At 41.2% G+C, this 26,026-nt stretch overlaps 1 protein-coding gene and 1 long non-coding RNA gene across 3 annotated transcripts in view; one reads left to right on the plus strand and one right to left on the minus strand.

Annotated features, from left to right (window-relative positions):
• cog2 (component of oligomeric golgi complex 2) overlaps positions 1 to 26,026 on the minus strand; it is a 93,629-nt gene that overhangs the window by 30,239 nt on the left and 37,364 nt on the right. For both annotated transcript variants that reach the window (XM_069885054.1, XM_069885053.1), the window contains 6 exons: positions 17,914 to 18,038; positions 13,632 to 13,758; positions 11,144 to 11,283; positions 9,386 to 9,447; positions 8,689 to 8,840; positions 396 to 599 (listed from right to left, as the gene is read on the minus strand). In XM_069885054.1, the coding sequence (XP_069741155.1) occupies positions 396 to 599; positions 8,689 to 8,840; positions 9,386 to 9,447; positions 11,144 to 11,283; positions 13,632 to 13,758; positions 17,914 to 18,038 (810 nt within the window). The remainder of the gene's footprint in view (positions 1 to 395; positions 600 to 8,688; positions 8,841 to 9,385; positions 9,448 to 11,143; positions 11,284 to 13,631; positions 13,759 to 17,913; positions 18,039 to 26,026) is intronic.
• Positions 4,587 to 15,467, plus strand: LOC138736122 (uncharacterized). Its single transcript, XR_011340106.1, has 3 exons — positions 4,587 to 4,696; positions 13,870 to 14,022; positions 14,999 to 15,467. It is a non-coding gene; the product is annotated as an uncharacterized lncRNA (long non-coding RNA).

A 26,026-nucleotide genomic window follows, 5' to 3' on the forward strand; every position in this document is an offset into this window, starting at 1 on the left:
ATGCATAATCAATTATGAGAACTCATCCCCCATCCTTGACCAGAGACACAAGGTCAGAGTATATTCCACTGCCTGTAGCCAGATTAAATGTACGTCAACAATGGTGTACAGTATTCAGTGCCCCTTCCTTGCCCAAACCAAAGGAAGGGCTTAGACCTGACTGTACCATTTTAGGAAGTATGCATCTCCAACAGTACAACAACATTGTAGGGAAATGGAGAAAAAGAAGTTGGAAGACAACCTCACTTTTGATGGGTTGAAGGGCAACAGAAACAAACAACTCCGATCCTTTAAGTTCAAACAAGTTGCAAGGAAAGTGAACGTTTCAGGCAGTTCTAAAATTGAAAGTAATTTTTTCTGACTTTGGAGCACTCAAATAAATTAGCTCTCCATACCTGTTCTTCAACCTTGTCTAAATCAGCTACAAGGTACACGAGTTGACAAACAGAGAGAGGGGCTATAGTTTTCGCATCAGGAGCTTGCCCATTTCCCTGGTCCTCACCAATTCCATTTGGACAGGACACCATGTTGCTGCTGTTAGCAGGTGAAGGTTTTATACCATACTGAGCAAGGTCCTTGTCTGGTGCTGCAGTTTTCAACTGTGAAAAGGGAAAAGGCAAGTGTTCAAACATTTGCAGGAAAGAGAAACAAATTTTAACGAGCACCTGCACCACTGTGGCACCGCTAAACAATCATACCCTGAAATCAAGAACAGTATAGGGAGGTAATGTATGGCATGGATAGAAAAGTGGCTGGTCACAGGAAGCAAAGGGTGATAATTAATAGATTCTTTTCTGATTTGTAAGCAGTTACTAGTGCAGTACCACAAGGTTCAGTGCTGGGGCCTCAGCAATTTACAATAAATATTAATGTTCAAATTACATTAAGCTGAGTGGCAGTGCGAACTGTGAGGAAGATTCAAGAGGCTGCTTGGTGACTTGGACAGATTAAGAAAGTCAGCAAAAGCATGGCAGCTGCAGTATAATATTGATAAATGTGAGGTGATTCACTTTTGTGGCAATGACAAGGAGACAGATTATTATGGGAATGGCGACAAATCAGGAAAAGGGGAGGTACAACAAGATCAGAATGCACCAGTTGAAGGTTGAAATACAAGCAGTGAAGAAAGCAAACAGCATGTCAGCCTTATTGAAGTTATTCATGTGGTTGGTGAGGCCGCACCTTGAGCACAGCGTATTTTTGGTCTCCTAAATTTAGAAGGCATTCTGGTTATTAAGGGAATGCAGCACAGGTTCACCAACCTGATTGCTGGGATGGCAGGACTGATATTAAAAATGAATGGATAGATGAAGGCTATAAATCATTTGAATTTAGAAGAATGAGAGGGGATCTCTGAGATGTACACAATTCTGACAGGACTGGACAGGTCAGTGGTTCTCAACCCTTTTCTTTCCACTCGCATCCCACTTTAAGTAATCCCTATGCCATCAGTGCTCTGTGATTAGTAAGGGATTGCTTAAGGTGGGATGTGAGTGGTAAGGGAAGACTGAGAATCACTGCTCTAGACCCAATTGTTTCTGAAATATTCTGCTTGAGAAAAATTGTCATTGGCCCATTTCCTTTGGAGTTATTTCCTTTGGAGTCAATGAGGTACGATTAAAACAGTGGTTTTCAAACGTTTTCTTTCCACCCAAATATCACCTTAAGCAATCCCTTACTAATCACAGAGCATTTATGGGATAGGGAATACTTAAAGTGGTATGTGAGTGGAAAGAAAAAGGTTGAGAACCACTGGGTTAGATGAAAGAAAAATATTCCTGATGTTGGGGAAGTCCAGAACAAGGAGTTTAAGCCATTTAGGACTAAGATGAAAAGAAACTTCTTCACTGAAAGTTATTAACATGAAACCCACAGAAAATTGTTGAGGCCTTATTATTATTAGATTCAAAAATTAGTTGGATGTTGCCATTATGGATAAAGATATGGAGAGAAAGTAGGAATAAGGTAATAAAATCAAGTGATCAACCACAATTGTTCTTAATGGCACTGCAGGCTAGAAAAGCTGAATAAGCAAGTCTTGATCCTATTTTCTATGAATCTAGCCTGGGGCATCTTTGGAAGAGTGGTATTAGATCCAACCACCTTCTATATCAATGATTTCCCATTCATCCTAAGTTTATATATGTGAACATTTGCTGATAGCAACATAACAATTCTATCTTGAACCTCCTGTGCAATTGAAGCAGCCCAAACCTGGATGGAGCAAGACCAGACAACGTTCAGGCATGGGCTGGTAAGTGGCAAGTAACATTCATGCAAAAAGATGCCTTACACTGAACATCTTTAATAAGATGGGTGCAATCAGTTCCCCGAAACTTTCAATCACCAAGACTTACAAAGTCCTGGAGGTCATTTTTAATTAGAAACTCAATCAAGCAGCTATATAAAATAATAATATTTTCTGAAAGGTCTTTAATTTGAAATATTAGCCATTTCTCTTTACACGGATGTTGTCAGACATAAACATTGTGGCTACTGGAACAGGTGAGAGGCTAGGTATCCAATAAAAAGATTTCTAAATTTTTGAACTTGGGTAAAAGCAATTTCTGAAAGCACCCCAATTTTAAAGATTACATACCATCAAGTGTATACAGTACTTCTCAGTAATTGAATACATGAACAAATTTAAAACTCATACAGAATGAATTCAAACACTTTCTATTGGTTTTGAAAGTTGACTGAGGAACCATTATCAAACCTCAAACAATTTTCCCCACAGTTAACATAACTCAAATGGGCTGCTACACTATGAACTCGCACAATTTGCTTTGTTGATGTTCCTTATTTTGGATATTCAAAGATTCATTAGAAAGTTATCCAATTTTGTTTGGTTTTAATTTTTCCTAATTTGTCTCAACTATTTTCAAACACAGATAAAGAAATGAAAACTATATGAAGCTTAGTGGAAAGTCCTACTTGAAGGACAAATTAGGAAGCAGTCTGAGGTTACCAGAGGGAAGTAACTTTGAATGTGATTACAGATACAATGATAATCAAAAGATTTATAACAAATATGTATATTAAACTGCAAGAAAAGGAGAATGAGGAAACAAATGGTAAAACTAAACAAAAATGGGAACAAGATTTAAATATAAAGATAAAAAAGGAAACATGGGAGAAGTTATGTTCTGGAATGATGAGAAATACAATAAATACAAGGTTACGTATGATACAATATAACTGGATACACAGGCTATACTTTACACCTCAAAAGTTAAATAAATGGGACCCAACAGTATCTGACAGATGTTTTCGATGTAAAAAAAGAAATGGGAACAACAATTCATGCAATCTGGACATGTGAGAAAGTAGAAAAATTTTGGGAAGATCTAAACCAAATATTAAATAAAATTACAGAAAACAATACCAAAAAATCCAGAGATCTTCCTCCTAAGTAACATAAAAAACAAAGAATTTGGAATTGATTTGGATGGTGCACAAAAAAGATTTGTTAAGATAGCTCTAGCCGTAGCAAAAAAATGTATTATGTCAACCTGGAAATTGGAAGATAATTTGAAAATACAACAATGGTATATAGAAATGAATAAATGTATTCCATTAGAAAAAATAACATATAGTTTAAGAAATAATATTGAAATATTTGAACAAATATGGGAGCCTTACATGAAACACAATAGAGAAAACCTACCGGGGACATTCACTACCTAAATTAACGAAAGGAGAAGGAAATGAAAAGAATTGACTCAGTGGAATTTCTTGTGTATTTTTATTGAATGACAACATTGTTTGACTGGTTTAATGTATCTTAGATTTTGTACTTTAAATGGATGGGGGGGAGGTAGGGAGGGTGGGATGGGAGGAGGGAGGGGGGGAGAAAATGGCACTGTATATATTTGAAAAGGAAAATGTATGTATCATGGTCAATGTGGTTTATGGTGTGAAAAATAAAAAAATTAAAAAAAAACAAAAAAAAAAGCTTAGTGGAAAGTGGCCTGTAATTTTAAAAAAGTTGAGAAGAGCAAACTTGTCTATCATCCATCAAAAGTTTTAGGATAGTGTATGGGAATCAAATAACATTTCAGAAAGAGCTGGCTAGCAATTTAACTAGAGTTCTGGGGGAAAAAAATGCCAAACTTGTTGAGTACACACATTATGTTCAGATTCCACTAAGTATTTTCATTTGACAATACAAAGATGATTAATCATAAATGGCAAAAGTTCTCTTACTTAGAGACACTGAGCAACACCAATGGTGACTCACTGCCTACAGCAGGCAACTTTGTGTAATATTACATATTCTTCATTATTCCATGACAATAAAAGAATCTGGAATCTTATGGAACACGAGGCAAGTGCAGAGGTGAACTTGAATATGACTAAACCAATGTTTAGTTGTGAATGGAGCTGTGTGGATGCAGCAAGGACTTGCCAGCAGGGATCCAATTTTATCAGTGTTTGTGTCACCATTTAGGTTGTCATGAGCTGGGTGGAAAGACAGAGTGCACAACTGAGTGTGTGGAAAATTCCAAATGTTTGGTGGGCAGCAGAAATGACCCAGGAGAGTTGTGGTATCATGGTAATGGAAAGTTATACAAAACCAGACTGTAAATTAGTTTTGAGACTAAATGGGACCAGAGTCATCAGCTTCTCCTCAAGGCAACTGGTGGGGAGCCTGGACCAGAGTCCATGGAGAAAGGAATGCTGAAGGGAACAGGTTAAGTCAAACTGTTTAATTTTTGTGATTGTCACAGCACTTTGCTTCACAGGGTTGTTTGGATATAAATGTATTAAATGTACAGTGGTGTATGTATGCATTAAGACTGCCAAGAGAACTTGCCCAACAAATTTACTGGTATTCCACAGGAAATGTCAGATCTTGTTGACATTGCATCAGGGTATGTTTAGATTTCAGTACAGTTCTTGATATTGTGCCATGGGGATGATTAATCAACAGTCAGAAGGCATGCAGCAGATGGTGAGCTGAAATCTGAGAATGCCACGGAAGATGCCAGATTACAAACTTGAAATTCAATAAAGTACCCTGCCAGATCATGGAAATGTATTTTAAAGTAGATAAAAGAAAAGTCGGTAATTAAGGGTATCCTTCTTCTTCTAAAGTATGCTGACTAGGTGCATCATGGCCTGGTAATGGGGGCATCGATACCTCTGGGCAGAAAGCCCTGAAAAAGAGAGTGGACACAGCCCAGGCAAAACTCTCCCCACTAGAGAACATCTACAGGGAATGCTGCTGTTAGAGAGCAACAGCAATCATCAAGGATCCATACAACCCAGGACATGTTCCATTCTCACTGCTGCCATCAGGAACAAGGTACAAGTGCCACAGGTTCAGGAACAGTTGCTACCTCTGCACCATCAGATTCCCAAACAACAAACTCAAATCATAAACTCAATTAAGGACTCTTATTTTGCACATTATGTATTAATGAATTTTTTTTTCTGAATTGCATCAGTTTGTTCCCACTTCTTTCTTTGTTTACATTTCACTCTTTTGTATACACACGCTTTCTTGAGTACAGTTTTTTTTGCACTACTGATAAGTAAAAATTCTGCTTGCCCCACAAGTAAAAGACATCTTAGGGTTGTATGAGATGTCATGTATGTACTCTGACAATAAATCCAAACTTTGAACTTTAACATATGGAATACCCTGCATGGCAAGGTATTGGAGATAAAGGAACATGACAGTCACACTCGCTCTCCTAAACGTACATTTTCAAAAGTGAAGTCAAAGTTTTGCTCCAAAGCTATGGATTTTATGGAATCCTTTTCTTGTCAATGATTCGATAGCACTGACAGTTGGAACTGAGCATGAATTTCTAGACAGTGAGACAACACCCTCCTAGCTGGACCACTGTGGACCATATTTTCCGTGGCAATGCTGCTATATTATAAGAAACATGTCAATCAACTTGGAGGCATGGTGATCAAGTTCTGAAGAGTGTCATAGTCGTGAGACCAGTAACTATTTCTTCCCTCTGTACACTGCCTGACCTGTGGACCATTGTTTTAAAAATTTCAGGCATCTGCAGTTTTTATTGATTTTCACAGTGGTTAAGTTACTGGTAGACTAACTAAAAGCCTGGACTACTGACCCAAATAAAACAGCTCAAATCATATTATATCAGTTAATTAAAGCTGGAATTTTACTGAAAAGCTTGTATCAATTATTTTGTTATTAAAGTCTAGTTGTTTCATAGTCAATCACCAATTGCCCTACAGATAGGAAATATTCCATTCTCACCCATCTCGAATACATTCCCCAAACCACACAAGTGACTTCTAAAATGGCAAACTAAGTTCATGTGCAATTTCTAGCAACATCCATGTCCAATGAGCAGATAATTATTTTCATATTCACATTATACAATTCAAGATCAAATTATTTACAGTGTCTAAGGATATTTTAAAAAGGTGCTGTACAAATCTGTTTTGTTATAGTCTAAGTGCAGGCTGATTAATAACTTGCTGAAGCAGTCACTGGGGCTTCACAAAATTTAAACAACCAGCTGGTCGATTCAAAAAGTTGAGTATCAGATACACAAGTCAATAAATGACTAACCATATTTACATTTGAATTGAGTAATGACTCCTTCATCAAGTGCACTGTCAAACTGAACTATCAAAGCAATGTGGCAAATCAATTGGACACATTTCTGAAAATGACTATTTTTCAAAAAAAAGGAACAAAAGTCAAAGTAATCAAAAAACGATATGAAGTGGGAACAAGTAGTAAAAAAAAAAAAAAAAATTGAAATAACAAAATAACATTCAACCCAAGAAGAGGAAGAGCAAATGTCACATCCACAAATGAAATGGACAGATCCAATGAAAGTCTTGCTTGGTGCAGCTTAAAACACACCAACTCAGATCAGAATTTAGTGTCATGAATAAGTTACAAAATTTGGTGTTTTGTGGCAGCATCATAGAGCAAACATTCATATCATAAACCATCTTACAACAATAAATATAAAAAAGTGCAAAAAAGTAAGGCAGTTTTTTTTGATTCATTGATCATTCATAAATCTGACGGCAGCAGGGAAGAAGCTGTCCTTGTGCTGCGGAGTGCTTGTCTTTAGGCTCTGTACCTTTTTCTTGATGGTGGGGGCCTTTGAGGATAGAGGCTGCTTTTTTTTTCCCCAAAGACACATCACGTAGATGTCCTCGATGAACTGGTCTGGTGCCTGTGATGTCGCAGGCCAACCTAACAGCCTTCTGGAGTTTTTTTTCTTGTCCTGAGAGTAGCCATCTCCATACTAGGCAGTGATGGAACCAGCCAGAATGCTCTGCAGAAATTTTCGAGTCTTCGGAGACATACTAAATCTCCTCAAACACCTCACAAAGAGGAGTCGCTGGCGAGCCTTCTTTGTGATTGCATCAACATGGAGACTCCAGGACAGATCCTGAGATGTTGACACCCAGGAATTTGAAGTTCTTGGCCCTCTCCACCATGGAGTCCTCGATGAGGACTGCGTCGTGTTCCCCTGACTTACTCCTGAAGTCCACAATCATCTCCTTGGTTTTGCTAACGGTGAGCACAAGGTTGTTGTGACACCATTCAAAGAGCTGATCGATCTCCCTCCTGTACACTTCCTCATTGCTGTTTGTGATTATATCAACAACTGTGGTGTCATCGGCAAATTTATAGATAGTATTGGAATTGTGCCCGGCCATACAGTCACGGGTAAATAAGGAGTAGAGCAGTGGGCTAAGCACGTATTCTTGGGGTGCACCTGTGTTGATGATCTGTATTCAATATAATAAAGATGCCTTGAAGAGAAAATGTGTAAAAAGAGAAATAATATAAATAATAAATACTGAAAATTGGCCAATAGCGCAAAAAAAGTTTTGTCAGAAGTGTAGATAGGTCCTCGTTGGTCTTCTAGTAGACTTATTGTTCAGGTGATATACAGTATTGCAGTTCAAGAGCCAGACAGCCCTTGGGAAAAAAAAGCTGTTCTTGAATCCAAGGATTCAAGGCTTCAAGCTTCTGTACCTTCTGCCTGAAGGCAGAAGCGAGGCAATTATGGGATATTTTATGATGTTGGCCGCCATCTTGAGGCAGTACTTCACATAGATGTCTTTGAAGGATGGGAAGTTGGTGCCAGTGATGCACTGGCCAAATCTGCTACTTTCTGCAACCTCCTGTGCTCCTGGAGATTGAAATTATATTGTTAATCCATTTCTTAACCCCATCACCTTGGCTCTGTAACCCTCCCTAACAAAAATTCATGAACCTCAGTGATAAAAATGTTAACTATGTTCACAATTACAAAAGCCTTTTGGGAAAGCATGGTAAATCTGGAAAATTGTCACAATTTTTTTTTTTTTAAACCAACTTTCATAAAACAGACACATTTGAAAACAAATTAGAAGGTGTTACAGTTCAGCTGTAAATCTTAATTACCAGTAAGTGTAATAACTTTAATTAGTTGTCAACTATTTAACAGATCATTGTCAGGGGTAGATCAATTGCAAAACTAGTGTTACGTTCAACAGTCTACCTAACAAAACACAGTTCAAGCTGGTTTACTGTGAAAGAACTTGGAGTGTTATGGATAAGTAAGGTGGGAATGCGACTACTGTAATTAGTTTCTTCAAAGGACAGCCATATGCACACAAGGTCAATCGTCTGTTTACACTTTATGATCCTAAGTATTTAAGGGGCCAATGATAAAGGTCACTCACCTCTTCTATCCATTTAATGTAACGTGCTAATAACTGTAGAGTCAGCTTCCAGAAGCGGTGAGCCAATGGTGGGAGGAAGATGCGATCATCCCAGCATTTCATCAGGTTCTGCCACAGAATGCAAGTAACCTGAAGCCTGAACTCACTTCCATCTAAGTCAAATAGATCAAACATCATGAGTACAAACTTTTGGTTTATAGTTAGTGCCTGTTTTACAACACTGAAACATGCCCCTCAGACCAACTTATCCATGCCGATCAAGTTGTCTACCTAAACTAGTCTCATTTGCCAACATTTGGTACATAGACCTCATAGCTTTTTCTAGCCATGTATCCATCTAAATGCTTTTTATACATTGGTATTGTACCCCCACTGCAGCTCATTCCATATACTCACCACCCTCAGGTCATTTTTAAAATCTTTCCCCCCCTCAATTTAAATCTAAGGCCTCTAGTTTTAGATTTCCCTACTGTGGAGAAAAAGATGACATTTTCTATGCCCCTCATGGTTTTGATAAACCTTTACATGGTCTCTCCTCAGCCTCCTATGCTCCAGGAAGAAAAGTCCCTGCCTATCTAGACTCTCCTTAGACTGGTAACATTCTCATGAATCTAAAAGGGGAAAGATAAAGATCACTTTAGAGGAGGCAGATTTCACTTGCTATTCCTTTAAAACATATTGATAGAAAAGCTCTTACCTGGTGCTTCCTTCAAATCTTCAGACAAAGTGGCCTCAAAATTTCCTGCAATTTCTTTGAACCTGTCAAAGGATTAGGTAAGACCGAAGTGATTTCATGGTAAAATGTTTATTGACTCGTGCAATGTCTAAATGAAAAGTACGAAAAAATGCCTACTGACAATAATCATAATTCATTTTTAATCTATAATTATCCCGTTGACAAGTTTGCTGCTTTTAATGAAGTGCAAGCCAAATAGTTGGACTCCCAATCTCCCTAGCACATGAAAAGGAAGAACTTTTGCCTCTTAACACCTTAATTCTCCAACCTGGGTTTTTAATCCTTAAAATCCTGTCTTAAATCAATCTCAGTTTTGCTTATTTCAATTAATCCCAGCCTTTTTGTTTTTTTGATGATTTTCATTGCTTTTTTTTAAGAAATTGTGCTCGAGGAAAACCTAGCTTTAATCTGTTATCTCACTTGCAGTGAAAATGCCTTTAATTATCTTAAAAGGCATTCAATATTGTATACACTCGTATAATAGTTGAATTTTGAGAACTGATTTTTAGGGTAAAATTTAGGGGGTCAACTATTACACGCATACTACTTTTGACCGCAGTAAGCGCCTGTGTTGTTTAGGGTGTCGGGAGCTCGGATGAGTGGGTGGGAGCAGGTGGCAACTCTGCATTCATGGCGTCGGGAGCTTTGATGGGTGGGCAGGTGGCTCTGGCCTAGGTGAGAGTCCGCAGATTGGCTATCGGTAGCTTGGATGGGAGGGTGGCTGAAGCATCGGAAGCTTGATGGGCAGCCGGCTGGGAAGTGGAATTTTACACGCAATATATAGAAAATACCAGATTTTTTGGTGACGACTTTTACACAGTATCAACTATTACACACGCAGGTAGTTCACTCTCTAATCTTTCAAACACTATAGAATATCAACCAATTTATGCAATCTGACACCATAACCATTAGTTCTGGTACAATTCTCGTATTCAAACTCTTATTCTCTATGACATTGAAGGACGCCATTCAGCCCAGTGAGTTTACATCAGCATGGCATGTTAGCACAACTCCATTACAGTGCCAGTACTCGGGTTCAAATCTGGTACTATCTGTAAAGAGTCTGTACATTCTCTTGTCACCTGGGTGCTGCAATTTTCTCCCACCCTCTACAACATATGTGGAAGTAGGTTAATTGGGCAGCACGGATTTCAATAGCCAGAATTGGCTTCAATTATGTTGTAATAAAAAAATTAACTTTCAAAAGCAACCCCCATCAAATCCCATTTCCTATTTTTTCATATGTCCATCAACTCCTTTAGGCCATTTAATCTACCAACCACTTCTTTGAGATTTGTATACGGAAACCTGAGCACCCAGGGGAAACATACACAGTCATTGGGAAAACATGCAAACTCTTGATGAATGGCTCTCTTGGTCACAGTTGAACCCAGATTGATGGAGCTGTGATGCAGCTGTTCTACCCACTGCACCACTATAATAAGCTGTGCACTGCAAGGCAAATACATCTTGCAAAGTTGTAGCATCCAAATCATATTGGAAGCACATCAAACATATGATGTTGAGAATCAGTCATATCCTAATCAAAATTAAAATCCTGAGAATTCACCTTTTTATCCCATGCTATTTACTTAAAATCATATCTTCACATAATTTTCTTAGCTTAAAGTATTTTAATGATCAGAAATATATACAAAAATGGATATATTTAAGACACTTCACTGGAGTGACAATAATTTACTTATGCAGACTTACCGGATCTGATAATAAACAGACAGGCTCCATTTGCCAAGGAAACTTTGGTATGCTGAGTGTGAACGCAGTCTTTTCACACTTGCTTGAGATGCACACTGCCACTCAAATTTCCTGATGAACTCCATAGTAATTGTGTATTTCTGGAAATTTCAACATAACAAATGGTTTGGAAGAATAATTTGCATTAATAATGTAGCCTTTGAAAATACACTGAGGAACTTGCAGGTGCATTATTAAACAGAATTTAACACCATAGCAACATAGATATCAGGTCAGGTCTTAAGAAACATCTTAAGGACAAGCAAAATGGAGAGGTTTATTCGAGGGACTTCCAGACATAGGGTCTCAGCACCCCAAAGAACAGCTGTCAATGGTGGAGCATTGGAAAACAGGGATGTGACAGAGGCAGAATAGGAGAAGCACAGAAAGCTAGAGATTGTCCAAATAGAGGAATGAGTAGCAATAGGCGAGTGTATGCACATATTTCCAAAGCATTCACACAAAGGATCTCTGAAGTTCATCTCTCCCCAAGCTTGGTAATAACTGCAAAAGCACGAGAAATAACTTGCATTTTAATGGTACCCATCATAACCAATGTACAAAGTGCTTTATACCCACTTGGCACTTCAAGCACCTGCTGCCCACCTCACTGGACCACCTGCAGTTCGCATATAGATCTAACCACTCCAAGGACTATGCTATTGTCATCTCGCACCCACCCAACTAGAAAATTAGACTTTTATATTCGAATGCTGTTTGTGACTTCAGTTCGGCATTCCACACGATCATGCGTTCCACACGAACAAAAGAGATGGTTGTCAACTTCAGGAGGGCCTGGGGAGGTCGCACTTCCCTAACCAATGACGGTTCTACCAATAAGGTCACCAAGAGTATCAAGCTCCTTGGAGTGCACCTGGCGGAGAACCTCACCTGGTCCCTTAACACCAGCACCACAGCCGAGAAAGCCCAGCAGCGCCTCTACTTCCTGCGAAGGCTGAGGAAAGTTCATCTCCCACCCTCCATCTTCATTAATTTTACAGAGTATGTATTGAGAGCACCCTGTGCAACTGTATCACTGCCTGGTTTGGAAGCTGTACCACCTCTGACCGCAGGACCCTGCAGAGGATAGTGAAGTTAGCGGGAAAGACCATTGGGGAACCTCTTTCTAGCATGGAGGAAATCTACCGTAGGCAGAAAGCAATAAATATTGTGAAAGACTCCACACATCCCACATGTAAACTGTTCTTCCTTCTGCCATCTAACAGGAAGTACCGAAGCACTCAGGCCCTTATATCCCAAATAGGAAACAGCTCCCACCAACCCCCCAAGCCATCAGGCTCCTGAACTCCCGAAAAGATATGGATAGTGCACTGTGAACTTTCAATGTACATGTTTCAATTCCTTAATATTTTAATGTGTTAACTGCTTTCTTAACTTATATCTATGTAAATGTGGTCCGTGGTCCTGGAGAAACGCTATCTCGCCCTATAAGAGCATGGTATGAACGATAACTAAAGTTGACTTGACTTGAAACAGAGTTGTTACACAGTAAAGACCCCACTGCCTGATATATCAAGCTAATCTGTACCACAACCTGAAATGATTCTAGATAGGAATTTGTTTATGTGAACCAGCCAGTCTATATGGCTGATAGATCCCACATTAAGTCCCACATTAAGTCAAGGACCAACAAAATACAATTCTAGAAAGATACCAGAAGTTCAGGCATTGATTACGATTCAGTATGTAAAATTGGAACATTATACGAGAACTTCATTTAATCCATAGGCACGAGACTTGGCTTTGATGGGCAGCAAGTCCTGACATTTCAGCTGAAAGACTTAAAAGGCAAAAAATTCTCCCGACACCACCTGGGCAGAGCTGGGGAAAACTGCACTGGTCAGATCAGACATTACATCAGGAGCTAAACTGACCCTCTCCAGAGGACATAAACAAGGATAGATCTCCCCAATGACCCAAACTGAATTTAAACCCCAATCAACATCACTAAAACAAATTAAATTTTCATGTAACACATTGACAACTTTGCAGACCACAAATTAATTACCGTTTCCAATTACAAGAAATAATGGAGCCTCACATGTTCTTGCAACCCACATTCTGTCCTAACCTCCAGTGTTGTCTATGTGAAATTATTCTCTCGCTGACCACGAGTTTCTCCCAAGGCTCTGATTTCTTCCCACATTCCAAAAACATCTGAGTTAGTTGGATTAACTGGCCACCGTATAATGCCGCAGTGTATGTGGGCAAATGCAAGAACCTGGGGTAGTTGATGGGAACGTGGGAATGAGTTTTTGGTGGTCAGTCAGTTCACCAAAGAAACCATAAGCCAAAGCTTACATTACTCCTTGTGGTGTTACTCATTGGTTATAAAGCATCTGAGAACATCCAAAATGATGAAAACCAGAAAGGGAAATGCAGGCCTCTTTCTTATTGAAATATAAAACACTTGAACATAATTGATTACCTCATGGAATGCATCTGGATTGCCTGGATTAAATAATGATGGTAATTTTTCCTCCAAGCCTTGTACCATTTCTGGCCAGACAGAATTCACAGTAAAATCATAACCAGGAATTACTTTGTTTTTATCACTGGAAGGCAGAATGTGAGCAGTCAGGTATATTGAAAAGACCAACTTTATATAATAGGCAATGCATACAATGACTCTTTGTGGTATTTAAACTCAAGTCCTATTTTCACAGTACAAGATCAATTTCCAACTTCTGTGCAATTGAAGATGTAATTTCGTCGAGCAACTACAAACCCCACTACTTACCTTTCATCCGCCAACGACAAAATCGCCAGATGGAGAATCGAACTCTCCACCTTTAACTATGACATCCTGTACCGGCCTGGTAAGCTCAACGACCCGCCTGACGCGCTCTCCAGGGGGACGTGCACCAGCATACAGATGGACAGACTACAGAAACTCCATGAGGCGCTGTCATCCAGGGGTCACTAGGTTTGCCCACTTTGTGAAGGCGCGCAACCTACCCTATACAATCGAGGAGATCCGCTCCATGACCCGAGCCTGTTCGGTGTGCGCTGAATGCAAGCCCCACTTCTTCCGTCCGGATAACTCCCACATTATCAAGGCCAACCGCCCCTTCGAGCGTCTTAGCGTAGACTTTAAGGGCCCCCTACCATCGACCAACCATAATACCTACATCTTTACGGCCATCGACGAGTACTCCCGCTTCCCGTTCGCTGTGCCCTGCCCAGACACCACTGCCACCTCAGTGATACAGGCCCTTCACAGTATTTTCACCATCTTCGGGTACCCCAATTCCATCCACAGTGATAGGGGGTCCTCATTCATGAGCGCAGAGCTGCAACAGTACCTTCTGGAGTGTGGTATTGCGTCAAGCAGGACCACGAGCTATAACCAACGCGGTAACGGCCAGGTCGAGAGGGAGAATGCCACCATATGGAGAGCGGTTACACTGGCTCTCCGGTCTAAAGGTCTCCCCACCTCTCACTGGCAGGAGGTTCTCACTAGTGCCTTACACTCCATCTGCTCCCTCCTATGTACTGCAACAAATGCCACCCCCCACGAAAGGATGTTCCTTTTCCCGAGGAAATCCGAATCAGGAACCACTGTACTGGCATGGCTCACCATCCCTGGCCCCGTCCTTTTGCGACGCCACATCCGGCACTCAAGGAACAACCCCTTGGTCGACCGAGTGACTCTACTCCACGCGAACCCACATTACGCCTACGTTGAGTTCCCAGACGGGCGGGAGGACACTGTTTCGGTGTGGGACCTAGCTCAGGACGCGGTAGACCCAGCAAACCCCCCAACCCAACCTTCCCCAACTCTTTATTCCCCAGGCCCCGTGCCGCAACAGGAGGACCAACAGCACCCCAACGACCCGGGCTACCCTGCCGACAACACGACTGGGGAATTGAGCGACGGAGCAGACGCACCCGACGAGCCTGCTGGTGACACCACTCCAGCGACCCCAATCCCGGCACCACGGCGGTCACGCCGGATGGTCAGACCCCTTGACCGCTACAGTCCTTGACCTACCCCTCCCTTTCATTCTCTCCCTCGTTTTTGTTTTTTTTTTCCAGGGTCAGTTCTGCAAGAAGGGGTGAATGTGATAGTACAGATCTATCACCAATGTACATAATGTATATAGTTACTGTATCTAGACTGTGCTTACAGCGATTGGCTGAGAGCTAAGCCACACCTATTGTCTGGGCCTTAAAGGGTTGTGTCCCTAACCAGGTCGGATCATTCCAGACTGGTCGGCCACCTGTGAAGAGCTCCTGTCTTTTGCTAATAAAAGCCTTGGTTTGGATCAACAAGTCTTTGGTTCTTTCAACGAGCTCTACAGTCACCAGAAAAATGTAGCAAGCATTGCACAAATTTATTCCATATGCACTTGAATTCAACTGTGGATAGAGGGCTTCTTTCCACTATAGCACTACACTGTGATGTGCTCCTGCTCTTCTACGGCTCTGTAACTGTATGTTACAGATGTATTGATGAGATGCTTGCAGATGAACCCCTCTTACTGTATCTGGTATAATGTGACAATAAACATGAACGCATCTGTGGTAAAGAGAGTGGAAATGTGTTCAGAGGGGCAGCAAAGAAGATGCAGCAAGAATGGATTAAGATGAACAATCATTCTTTTATCAGTTTGTATGTTCTCCCCGTGTCTGCTAGGATTTTCTCCAGGGGTTCCGGATTTTTCCCATACTTCAAATGGGGTGCAAATTAGGTGGCATGGACTCGTAGGGCTGAATTGGCCTGTTATAGGGTTGTAGGTCTACATTTTTAAAAAATTAAATAGTTGTGTTGATACCTGCCAGCATGTCTCTGTCAGTCTGATTGTCCTATAGCCATCCCATCAAACCATAATCATTCAGAAAGATTAAGTGAATTTTCCTTTTCATTTTATTAATTCTTAAGTCTACATGTTTAATCCAAGCATGATGATTCCCCATCTGTTGTGTGACAGAGTATTTAGAGGGGTTTTGGGAAAGATTATTAGAGCAGGTTGCACACAAACATTTTCAAACACAGAATATTTGCAGGACTTTTGCAGAGTGCTTTTTGCAAAAAGAGCAACAAAGTTGCAAGTTACAGCTTGCCTGGGAGAGCATGTGATTTTTTGCAAGCAGGGAGAGAACAGTTTTGCTCTCAGAGACAGAGGGTGTGGAACAGAGAGAGAGAAGATAGAAATCAGTTCCAGAAGGACAAAGCTGGCAAACTTTTGGAAAATTGCCTGGTCAAAGAAGAAGACTGGCTGTCTGAAAGAGGACCTGAAAGGAGGAGGATCATCTGGAGAACCCTGAGGGGGCAAGTTTCATCAGCAAGACTGATTAAACAGGAATCAGGTGCGGATGTCCTGGAACAAAAGGAATCTCTCTCTGAAGACCCACAAGAACCCTCCTGATTGGTAACCATTTGCCTGTTAAGCACCAAAGACTGGTAAACTTTGTTAAAGCTAACTTCTATGCACAGTACAAGAATTGCCTGCAACCAGTGAGATTGGACGTGATCCAAAGAACATTTCTAATCTTAAATACACATTACACACACCTGTGATTAGTATGAGAGGGGGGAATTAAGTAGGTTAAGTAATAAATTACAGTTTAATTCTGTTTTCTTGTTCAAATATAATTAAAAACTACTTTTGTTTAAGTAACCCTATGTTGTGATGCATATCTATTGCTGCTAGTTTTTGGGGTCCTCTGGACTCCGTAACAGTTGGAAGGTTTATCTTGCAGGTAGTTAACCAGTCAACAATGGCTGGAAATTGCTACTAGTAAAATATACAATAATCAAGAGAGTTATTTTCATAACAGTGGATGCATGTTGAAAAAGGCCTTCCCAAAATCTTTGGAATATTTTGGCCCATGCCAGTGGTGTGGGCCATCTCATTTGCCCTTCACAAACCAACCCTGTGCTTCCAGACACCTAGCCAAAATTAGGGTGGTGGAGGTCATTAAGAGTGAGGAGAAAAGAGAAAGATAAAGATAGTAGCAAAAATTCAGAGGGATCAAAGCGAGTGGCCTTGTTCAGGGAAAAATGACCAGCAAGCAAAAGTGGTGCATGCAATCAATTTTCTATAAAGGTAGATAGATATGGCACATACTCGAATTTGAAGCCAAGTACAAGTTGCTGGAGCAACTTGGCAGGTCAGGCAGGAAATGAACAGTGATGAAGGGTCCATATCAAGGATCTCAACCTGAAACATTGACTGTACATTTCCCTTCACAGATACTGCCTGACCCACTGATTTGATCAACAACTCATTCTTTGCTGTTCACAAAGGTTATTTATTACCCAGGGCCACCATTGAACAGGAGTCAGGGGGTTGGTGGGTGCTGCTACTGCAGGTGGCCCAAGCCAAGTTCAGGGGCTGCATGTACCCCTGCTCAGGTGTGAAAGAGAGCTAATCAGGCCAATCCATATCATTCCTTGGTTCTCCGAGGGTAAAATGGCTGACAATAGTGGAAGGATACCAGCTAGTTCTTAACTAGTGCCACTAGATGGCAAGGCATGAAATGTACTTAAAGAAAAATGGAACAAGTATTTGTGTAGTTTAAGCAGAATCTCCCTCAGGAACAAAGATGACTACTGTCTTTCACATATTACCACTTAAAAAATGTAAAAATTAAATTTTTGCAATTTTGTTTGTTCTATCTTCAACTTAACCACCATTTTTTGTTTGAATCTATCTATTAATTGAGTTCCAGACGTAGCAATATTTTAGTTGCAAGTAACTCACCCAGTTAATTCTCCTCCAGTAACCACCTGGAGGAGTCGGCAATGGTTGGAAATAAAGTCTAGCAGTTTGCCATACATCTCTTTAAGACCATTTGCTCGAGACTGAACAAACTCTTCACTGATTACCTGGAAGGAGAAATTAATTTCATTTTTAAACAACAAAAACTTTGCTATCAAACTACTGACTCCAACAATAAGGCAACATTTAGTTTTTTGGATAGAAAAAATAGCTCTTTAAAAATTACATACAGATAGCTACAGATGGAGAAAAGTTGTAATTACTATGCATCAAATTAATAAATAAACATTCATCTAGAAATCAGATCACAATATTAAGGGAAAGTGCTTTGGTTAACTTCTTCCCCTCTCCTCCATAGGTTAGTTAACTCCGTTTTTAAATCTGATATGGAAGGTTAGTCAGGAAGGTTCAGGTGCTTGGTATTCAAAGTGAGATAGTAAACTGGATTTGACATTGGCTGTGCTGGAGAGGCCAGAGTGGTAGTGGATAATTGCTTCTCAGAATGGAGGCCTGTGACTCATGGTGTGCCTTTATGTGATTTTATGGAGGGCCTCCACTTCAAAGCCAGCTCCATCCACGGAGAAAAATCTGAACTTTATAGATCAGCCCTAAAAAGGCTGCTCCAGCGCCACTTTTATGTGGAGCAGCGCCTTGGTGCATCCTCCAGAGCCACTGTAGGCAGTGGGAAAGGCAGAGTGGTTCCAGCTGTGAGTGGGATTATGGTTAACAAAGTTGGCCATTGATCATTCTTAGAGACTAGGACCGCAGGAGAAGAGAACTAGCGCACCCTCTCACCGACCCCCATCTGAGTCTCTCTTGGGGACGGGGTGACTGGAGGGGGAGGGAGGGACCCCCAACAAGATTTAGGCTAGTTGGTTGGAAGGTTGGGAGGGGGGGACAGGAAGCATAAGGGAAGGCCGTTTACTGCACCTCACCAGCCAACAGGTGAAATGTTGCTGATGGGGGTGATGAATCCTGACTACACGATTTAGGTTGGTTGGTTGGTTGGTGTGGGTGCGGGGGAATGGAAAGCAGTTTCATAGTTCAGCCACCACCAGCAGGAGAACGGAGTGCCTGAGGTCCCTGGGGATGCATGCCAGCTCTACCCTGTGTCCAGTGCACACGCTCAGCACAACCTCTCCAGCATGTGAAGGTGAAAGGGTTCTCTTCCTCAGGCTTGCCTTCAGTTTCCTCCTCCAAACCCCGACTGCAGAGTTCAATCTTGAGGTGACTGGTGGGGGAGGGAGAGAATAGGGGGAGGGGGAATCATTAGAGACCAAAACCATGGCACAAAGTCAGCCCAAAACTGAACTCCAGCAGTGCATTCCCAAGAGGAGGCAAACTCCCCCGTGCGCACGGTGGGGGTGGGAGAGAACAAGCACAGGCAACCACGGGAGCAACGACCTCAAGAGAGGCTCATTTGACAAATGTCTGCAGGAATTACCCAGGCAGATGGCAGATAAGTGAATTTTCCAGTTGCTTATAATTGAGTGTTGCGTTTTTGGCAAACTAATGGCAAGATCGTTATTGAATGAAGATCTACCGGGACCAATGCCTGAAGAGGGTGCACAAAATCAGTGAACCAGTGCGGACTCGAAAGGCCAATATGGCCTGTTTCCGCTCCGTAAATGGTTATATGGATCTGCCTGACATGAACTATTTAGCTCAGATTCACTAAATAGCTTTGTTAGGTCCTGGGTCACGGGCCGACCCCATCATCGCAACATCATCAGCGCATCCCCAGCCAGCTGCTTACAGCAGCTGTATATTTATAATGCATGGCAGAGTGCTCCACTCCACTGCTAACACTATGTTGAAAAATTATTGGAGCCACAGCCTTGGAGCCATTCACGGAGCATTTATGACAGTAAGTTCTGCGACGCAAGAGCAGAGAACCTCCGCCTTTATGGTCGCAAACCAAAAAAGGACATACATGGTAAATGGTAGGGCACTGAGTGTGATAGAACAGAGGGATCTGGGAATACAGATACAGAATTCCCTGAAAGTGGCTTCACAGGTAGATATGGTTGTAAAGAGAGCTTTTGGCATATTGGCCTTCATAAATCAAAGTATTGAGTATCGAAGTTGGGATGTTATGGTAAAGTTGTACAAGACATTGGGAGGCCAAATTTGGAGTATTGTGTGCAGTTTTGGTTACCTAACTGCAGGAAAAATATCAATAAGATTGAAAGAGTGCAGAGAAGATTTACTAGGATATTGCCCAGACTTCAGGAACTGAGTTACAGGGAAAGGTTCCGACTTTATTCCCTGGAGAGTAGAAGAATGAGGGGAGATTTAATAGAGGTATTTAAAATTGTGAGGGGTCTAGGCAGAGCAATTGTAGATAGGCTTTTTCCACTGAGGGTAGGCGAGATACAAACCAGAGGGCATCGGTTAAGGATGAAAGGGGAGATTTAATAGAGGTATTTAAAATTGTGAGGGGTCTAGGCAGAGTAATTGTAGATAGGCTTTTTCCACTGAGGGTAGGTGAGATACAAACCAGAGGGCATCGGTTAATGATGAAAGGGGAAAAGTTTAGGGTGTGGTGGTGCACATCTCTTGTAGCGAATCATGTATCACCGTGCTGGCGGGGCAGCTGCAGGAAAATGGCGCTGTCGGGGCTTATTGATTACCTCGTGGCTTAGGCCACAGCTTGCGCCCTGGGCAACGTGATGATGTCACTGCCACGCAGGGACAGCTTGCGCCCTTGGCAACGTGATGATGTCACTGCCACGCGGGGCGGAAATCCCATTCACTTTAAAGGAGAGCGCGCGTGAAATTCAAATAAACAGTTCAACTGAAACCTCCACCGTGCCCTATGGTGTGTTTCTGTGTGTGTAGCAGCCGCTACAAGGGGTAACTTCTTCATATAGAATGTGGTGGGAGTGTGGAACAGGCTTCCAGCTGAAGTGGTGAATGCTGATTCAGCATTCAAGCAGCATCAGTGGGAGAAAAAGAATGGTGAACATTTTGGATCAGAATACTTCATTGAGGATACATGAAGGAAATGCTTCAATAACTACAATATATTGAGAATTCTTTTCAAGGTGTCTGCTCCCTACCTCTACAATCAACAATAACAAATGGTTACAGAGAGAAAAAATAAACGATGGTGATTTGAAGGCTACTAGTCCTTAATTATAATACTTAGTAGCAATAAATGTGTAAATATCTTTTGGTTTTCTGAGTTGCAGCTCAATTACTGCAATGTAGTATTGAACTTGGTTCACTTCAATGAGCAATTCTGGTCAACCTGATCATTCCTTAACAATCAGACTCCAAAGCAAAGTCGCCTTACACTGCAGTCTTCTGTACAATCAAATCAATTAACAATAGCACACAGTTGGCAGTTTTAACTACTTAATGTCTTGATGTAAGTTTTCTCCATGCGAAGTATTGACTAATTCCCTTTTGGAAGTAATTGCCTTCCCTCATCACCCTTTCAGGCATCACACTTTAGAACAAATAAACAGAAGCCGAAGGAGGCATCTCCTTGGGTCTACTCTACCGTTCAGTGGCATGTTTGAGACTCTCCCTCAGATCCACTTTTCCCATCCAATCCCATTACTCTTGCCAAATGTTTATCAAATGCAGCTGGGAACAGATAGCCAGTTGCCAGCAAAGGATTCCAAACATTTGCACCCTTTTGACTGAAAATATTTCTCAACTTTATAACTCATCTAAGTGACCAGCCTCTTATAGAGAATTTAGAACTGTCCACTAGTTCTAAATTCTTCAGAATCTGCCATAAATCAAGATATTGCAGATTACAATGAGATCACCTTTAATTCTTCTAAACTCTAGGGATTGAAGGGAAATATTACTTACTCTCAAAAGGATAAACCTTTTATCCCAAAATTCAATTTAGCAAATCTCTGCAGAATTGTCTTCAAACCAAACATACCTTTCCCTAGAAACAGACCAGTACTTCAGATGTTGTCATACTAAACCTCTGCAAGACTTTCTCCCTTGTACTCAAACACCCTATCAGTAAAGGTCAGTCCATGATTAAACTGCTCACTATATTGGGCATGTTATTTTTTTTTGTACAGGTTGAATATCCCCTTATCCAAATATCTGAAAATCGAAATGATCCAAATTTTTTTGTTTAGCACCGACATGACGTCACAAGTGGGAAAAAATTCAACACCCGACTTGCCCAAATGGGGCTCTGATGCTCAGTTGGTGCCTGTTTGGCAACAATAGCGCTCTATGGTACAAAGATATAGTTGAAAATGTCAAAAAGGCATGCAGATACCCCTATAGGTAACAACAATAAGAAGAAAAAGCATTTATGTTTATCTATGGAACATAAAGTCAAGTTGTTGGAGAAACTGGACTGCGGTCCAAGTGTGAAATGTCTGACAGAAGAGCATGTTGGAATGACCACTATCTATGACTTAAAGAAACAGAGGATAAATTGTTGAAGTTCGATGTTGAAAGTGATGAACAGAAGTTAATGCCAAATAGAAAAACACTTTCTAAAGCTAAAAGATCTCTTGTGCATTGATGGAGTGGATCCTTCAGCATCACTTAATAGTATGCTGATCATGAAACACTAAGCTCTATCATGATGAACTGAAAGTTGAAGGGAACTGTGAATATTCAAAAGGCTGGTTGAATAAATTTAAGACATGGCATTAAATTTTTAAAGATCTGTGGGGATAAAGCATCTGCTGATCAGGAAGCAGCAGAGAAATTCATTCACGAGTTTGACAAGATCATCACTGATGAAAATCTGACACTGTTTTGACGTTATTGGCCTAGAAAGATACTGACTACAGCTGATGAGACAGCCCCTATAGGAATTAAGGATGCCAAAGAGAGAATAACTGTGCTGGGATGTGTTAATGGAGCAGGCATGCACAAGTGTAAACTTGCTGTGATGGGCAAAAGCTTGCGTCCTCATTGTTTTAAAGGAATGAATTTCTTACCAGTCCACTATTATGCAAACATAAAGGCATGGGTCGCCAGGGACATTTTTTTCTGATTGAATTAACAAACATTTTGTACCAGCGGGTTGTGCTCACTGCAGGGAAGTTGGACTGGATGACGACTGCAAGATTTTGTTACAGCTCGACCACTGTTCCACTTATCCTCCAGCTGAAATTCTCAAATAAAATAAAGTTTATGTCATGTACTTTCCCCCAAATGTGACTTCATTAATTCAATCATGTGACCAAGGTATCCTTAGATCAATGAAGAGTGAATACAAAAACATTTTCTTGAACAGCATGCTGGCAGCAGTGAACAGAGGCTTGCTTGGGTGTGGCAGGTCTCCAAAAGGAGTTTACCATACACCCATACAGGATGCCGTAAATGCTGTTGCCAACATTTGGAACACAGTGACTAAAGCCACAGTTGTACATGCCTGGCACAACCTTCGGGCTGCAACTATGTTCAGTGAGGATGATGAACAAGATGGTGATTTTGAAGGATTCCGTATGTCAAGTGAGAAAAAAAATGTTGTCTGACCACCTTACATATGCAAAACGTATACTTTCAGAGCCCGTCAGTCAACTGGAAGAAGTGGATACTGAAGATGTTCTATTTAACATCGATAATGAGGCTCCAGTTGGTCATTCACCAAATGCTGGTGAAATAGCTGAAATTGTTCTGCATCAAGGTGTTAGCGATGAACATGGCTTAGTTGACACTGCAGAAAAATTGCCCATAGATGATGACAGGGTGAAAATGTGTGATGGATTTATTGAAGAACTAGAGCAGCAGACATTCATAATGAAACAAGAAGTCACGTCGGTTTATAAAATCACAGCGAGACTTCTGAGACAAAAACCATTGTTAATCAGGCAAATGACTCTAGAGGAAACATTTGAAAAAGCCGTCCAGCAGAATTTCTAGTCTTGGTGCTACACTTATCTTCTTTTGTAAGCAGAGATCGTTTTTTTTTTGGCAAGTACTAAACACTTCTTCTTCTTTCTTCTTTTTCTTTGGCTTGGCTTCGCGGACGAAGATTTATGGAGGGGGTAAAAAAGTCCACGTCAGCTGCAGGCTCGTTTGTGGCTGACCAGTCCGATGCGGGACAGGCAGACACGATTGCAGTGGTTGCAAGGGAAAATTGGTTGGTTGGGGTTGGGTGTTGGGTTTTTCCTCCTTTGCCTTTTGTCAGTGAGGTGGGCTCTGCGGTCTTCTTCAAAGGAGGTTGCTGCCCGCCAAACTGTGAGGCGCCAAGATGCACGGTTTGAGGCGTTATCAGCCCACTGGCGGTGGTCAATGTGGCAGGCACCAAGAGATTTCTTTAGGCAGTCCTTGTACCTTTTCTTTGGTGCACCTCTGTCACGGTGGCCAGTGGAGAGCTTGCCATATAATACGATCTTGGGAAGGCGATGGTCCTCCATTCTGGAGACGTGACCCATCCAGCGCAGCTGGATCTTCAGCAGCGTGGACTCGATGCTGTCGACCTCTGCCATCACTAAACACTATTTCATGTGATTTTACACTTGTGGCTTCACGTCACCATTCAAAAGGCCTTTGTTTGTTGTTGCTGCTAAACTGCTGATACAGGTATTACGAGAAAAGCCCAATACCCGAAAACCGTCTGGTCCCAGGCATTTCAGATAAGGGATATTCAACCTGTAGCAAATTAAATATCCTTACACCTTCCCACATTATTCACTATATACCATTTTCTTCCTCATATACTTCACTTGACAACATCCATTTGCAGATACAAAACCCTATTGATGGGAAATAACCTGCATTTGATTTTGAAACATAACTTCCTTGCTTTTGAATTCTATGTTCTATCTATTAAACCCTTTCCAACTCTGCTGTGGCTGTTCCCCTCAATAAGGATACTACTTTGGAAACCGTTGATGGATAACCTACCAGAGTAAAGCCGTCGTGACCGGATCTCTGGCACTGAACCTGGCCATGTGGCTCAGAAGGGAAGGTGGGAGAAAAGGAGACCAGTAGTGATCTGGGATTCAATAGTTAGAGGGAGATTCTATGGACATGAAAGAGATACCTGGATGATTTGTTGTCTCCCGGTCGGTGTAAAAATCAGGGATGTCTCTGATTAGGTCTATGGCATCTAAAAAGGGAGGGTGAGTCGCCAGTAGTCATACATATTGTCAATCAATGATGTCAGTAGGAAAAGGGATGAGGTCCTGATGGGAGAATACAGGGAGCAAGGTCAGAACCTCAAGGGTGGTAATCTCAGAATTGCTGTCTGTACCATGCACCACTGAGGGTAGGAATAGGATGATATGGGAGGAACAAAATGCATAGCCGAAGTGCAGGGGACAGGTGTTCAGTTTTCTGGATCATTCTGGAAAAGATAGAGATATGTACAAAATGGGCAGGTTCCACCTGAACTGGAGAGGGACCAATATCTTGGCAGAGAAGTTTAATAAAGCTGTTGGGGAGGGTTTAAACTAGTTAGGCAAAGGAATAGAAAAAACATTAAGACAGAGAATAGGGCAGATGGTGGAAAAGTTGATGCAATGTGTAGAGAGAATGTGAGGAAGGACAGGCAGTGGAGGGAGCATAAATGTAGTCAGTTGGAAGGAATGAAATCTGTTTATTTCAATGCTTAAAATATTAGGAAAAAGGGAGATGAATTTAGAACAGTGCTAATTCCTATGCCATAGATGCTCTGTGATTAGTAAGGGATTGCTTAAAGTGAGATGTGAGTGGGAAGGGAAGGTTGAGAATCACTGCTCTAGTCCCAATTGTTACTGAAATATTTTGCTTGAGAAAAATTGTCATTGGTCCATTTCCTTTGGAGTTATGAAACCATGCACATAGCAAGTCAATTAGGTATGATTAAAACAGTGGTTTTCAAACTTTTTCTTTCCATCCACATACCACCTTAAGCAATCCCTTACTAATCACAGACCACCTATGGCATAGGGAATACTTAAAGTGGTATGTGAATGGAAAGAAAAAGGTTGAGAACCACTGACTTAGAAGATAGATCAGTGCATGGAATTCCGATGTTCAGGTCGTTAGAGAGACTTGGCTGACACAGCACAGGATTGGCTAATGTTGGCATCTGGATTTAGATGTTTTAAAAGGGAGGTAATAAAATGTGCCATTTAAAATAGAAGAGGAAATAATAGATCCAGCAGGG

The sequence above is a fragment of the Narcine bancroftii genome, chromosome 6 (assembly GCF_036971445.1).
Source record: "Narcine bancroftii isolate sNarBan1 chromosome 6, sNarBan1.hap1, whole genome shotgun sequence".
In the NCBI taxonomy this organism is placed as follows: Eukaryota; Metazoa; Chordata; class Chondrichthyes; order Torpediniformes; family Narcinidae; genus Narcine; species Narcine bancroftii.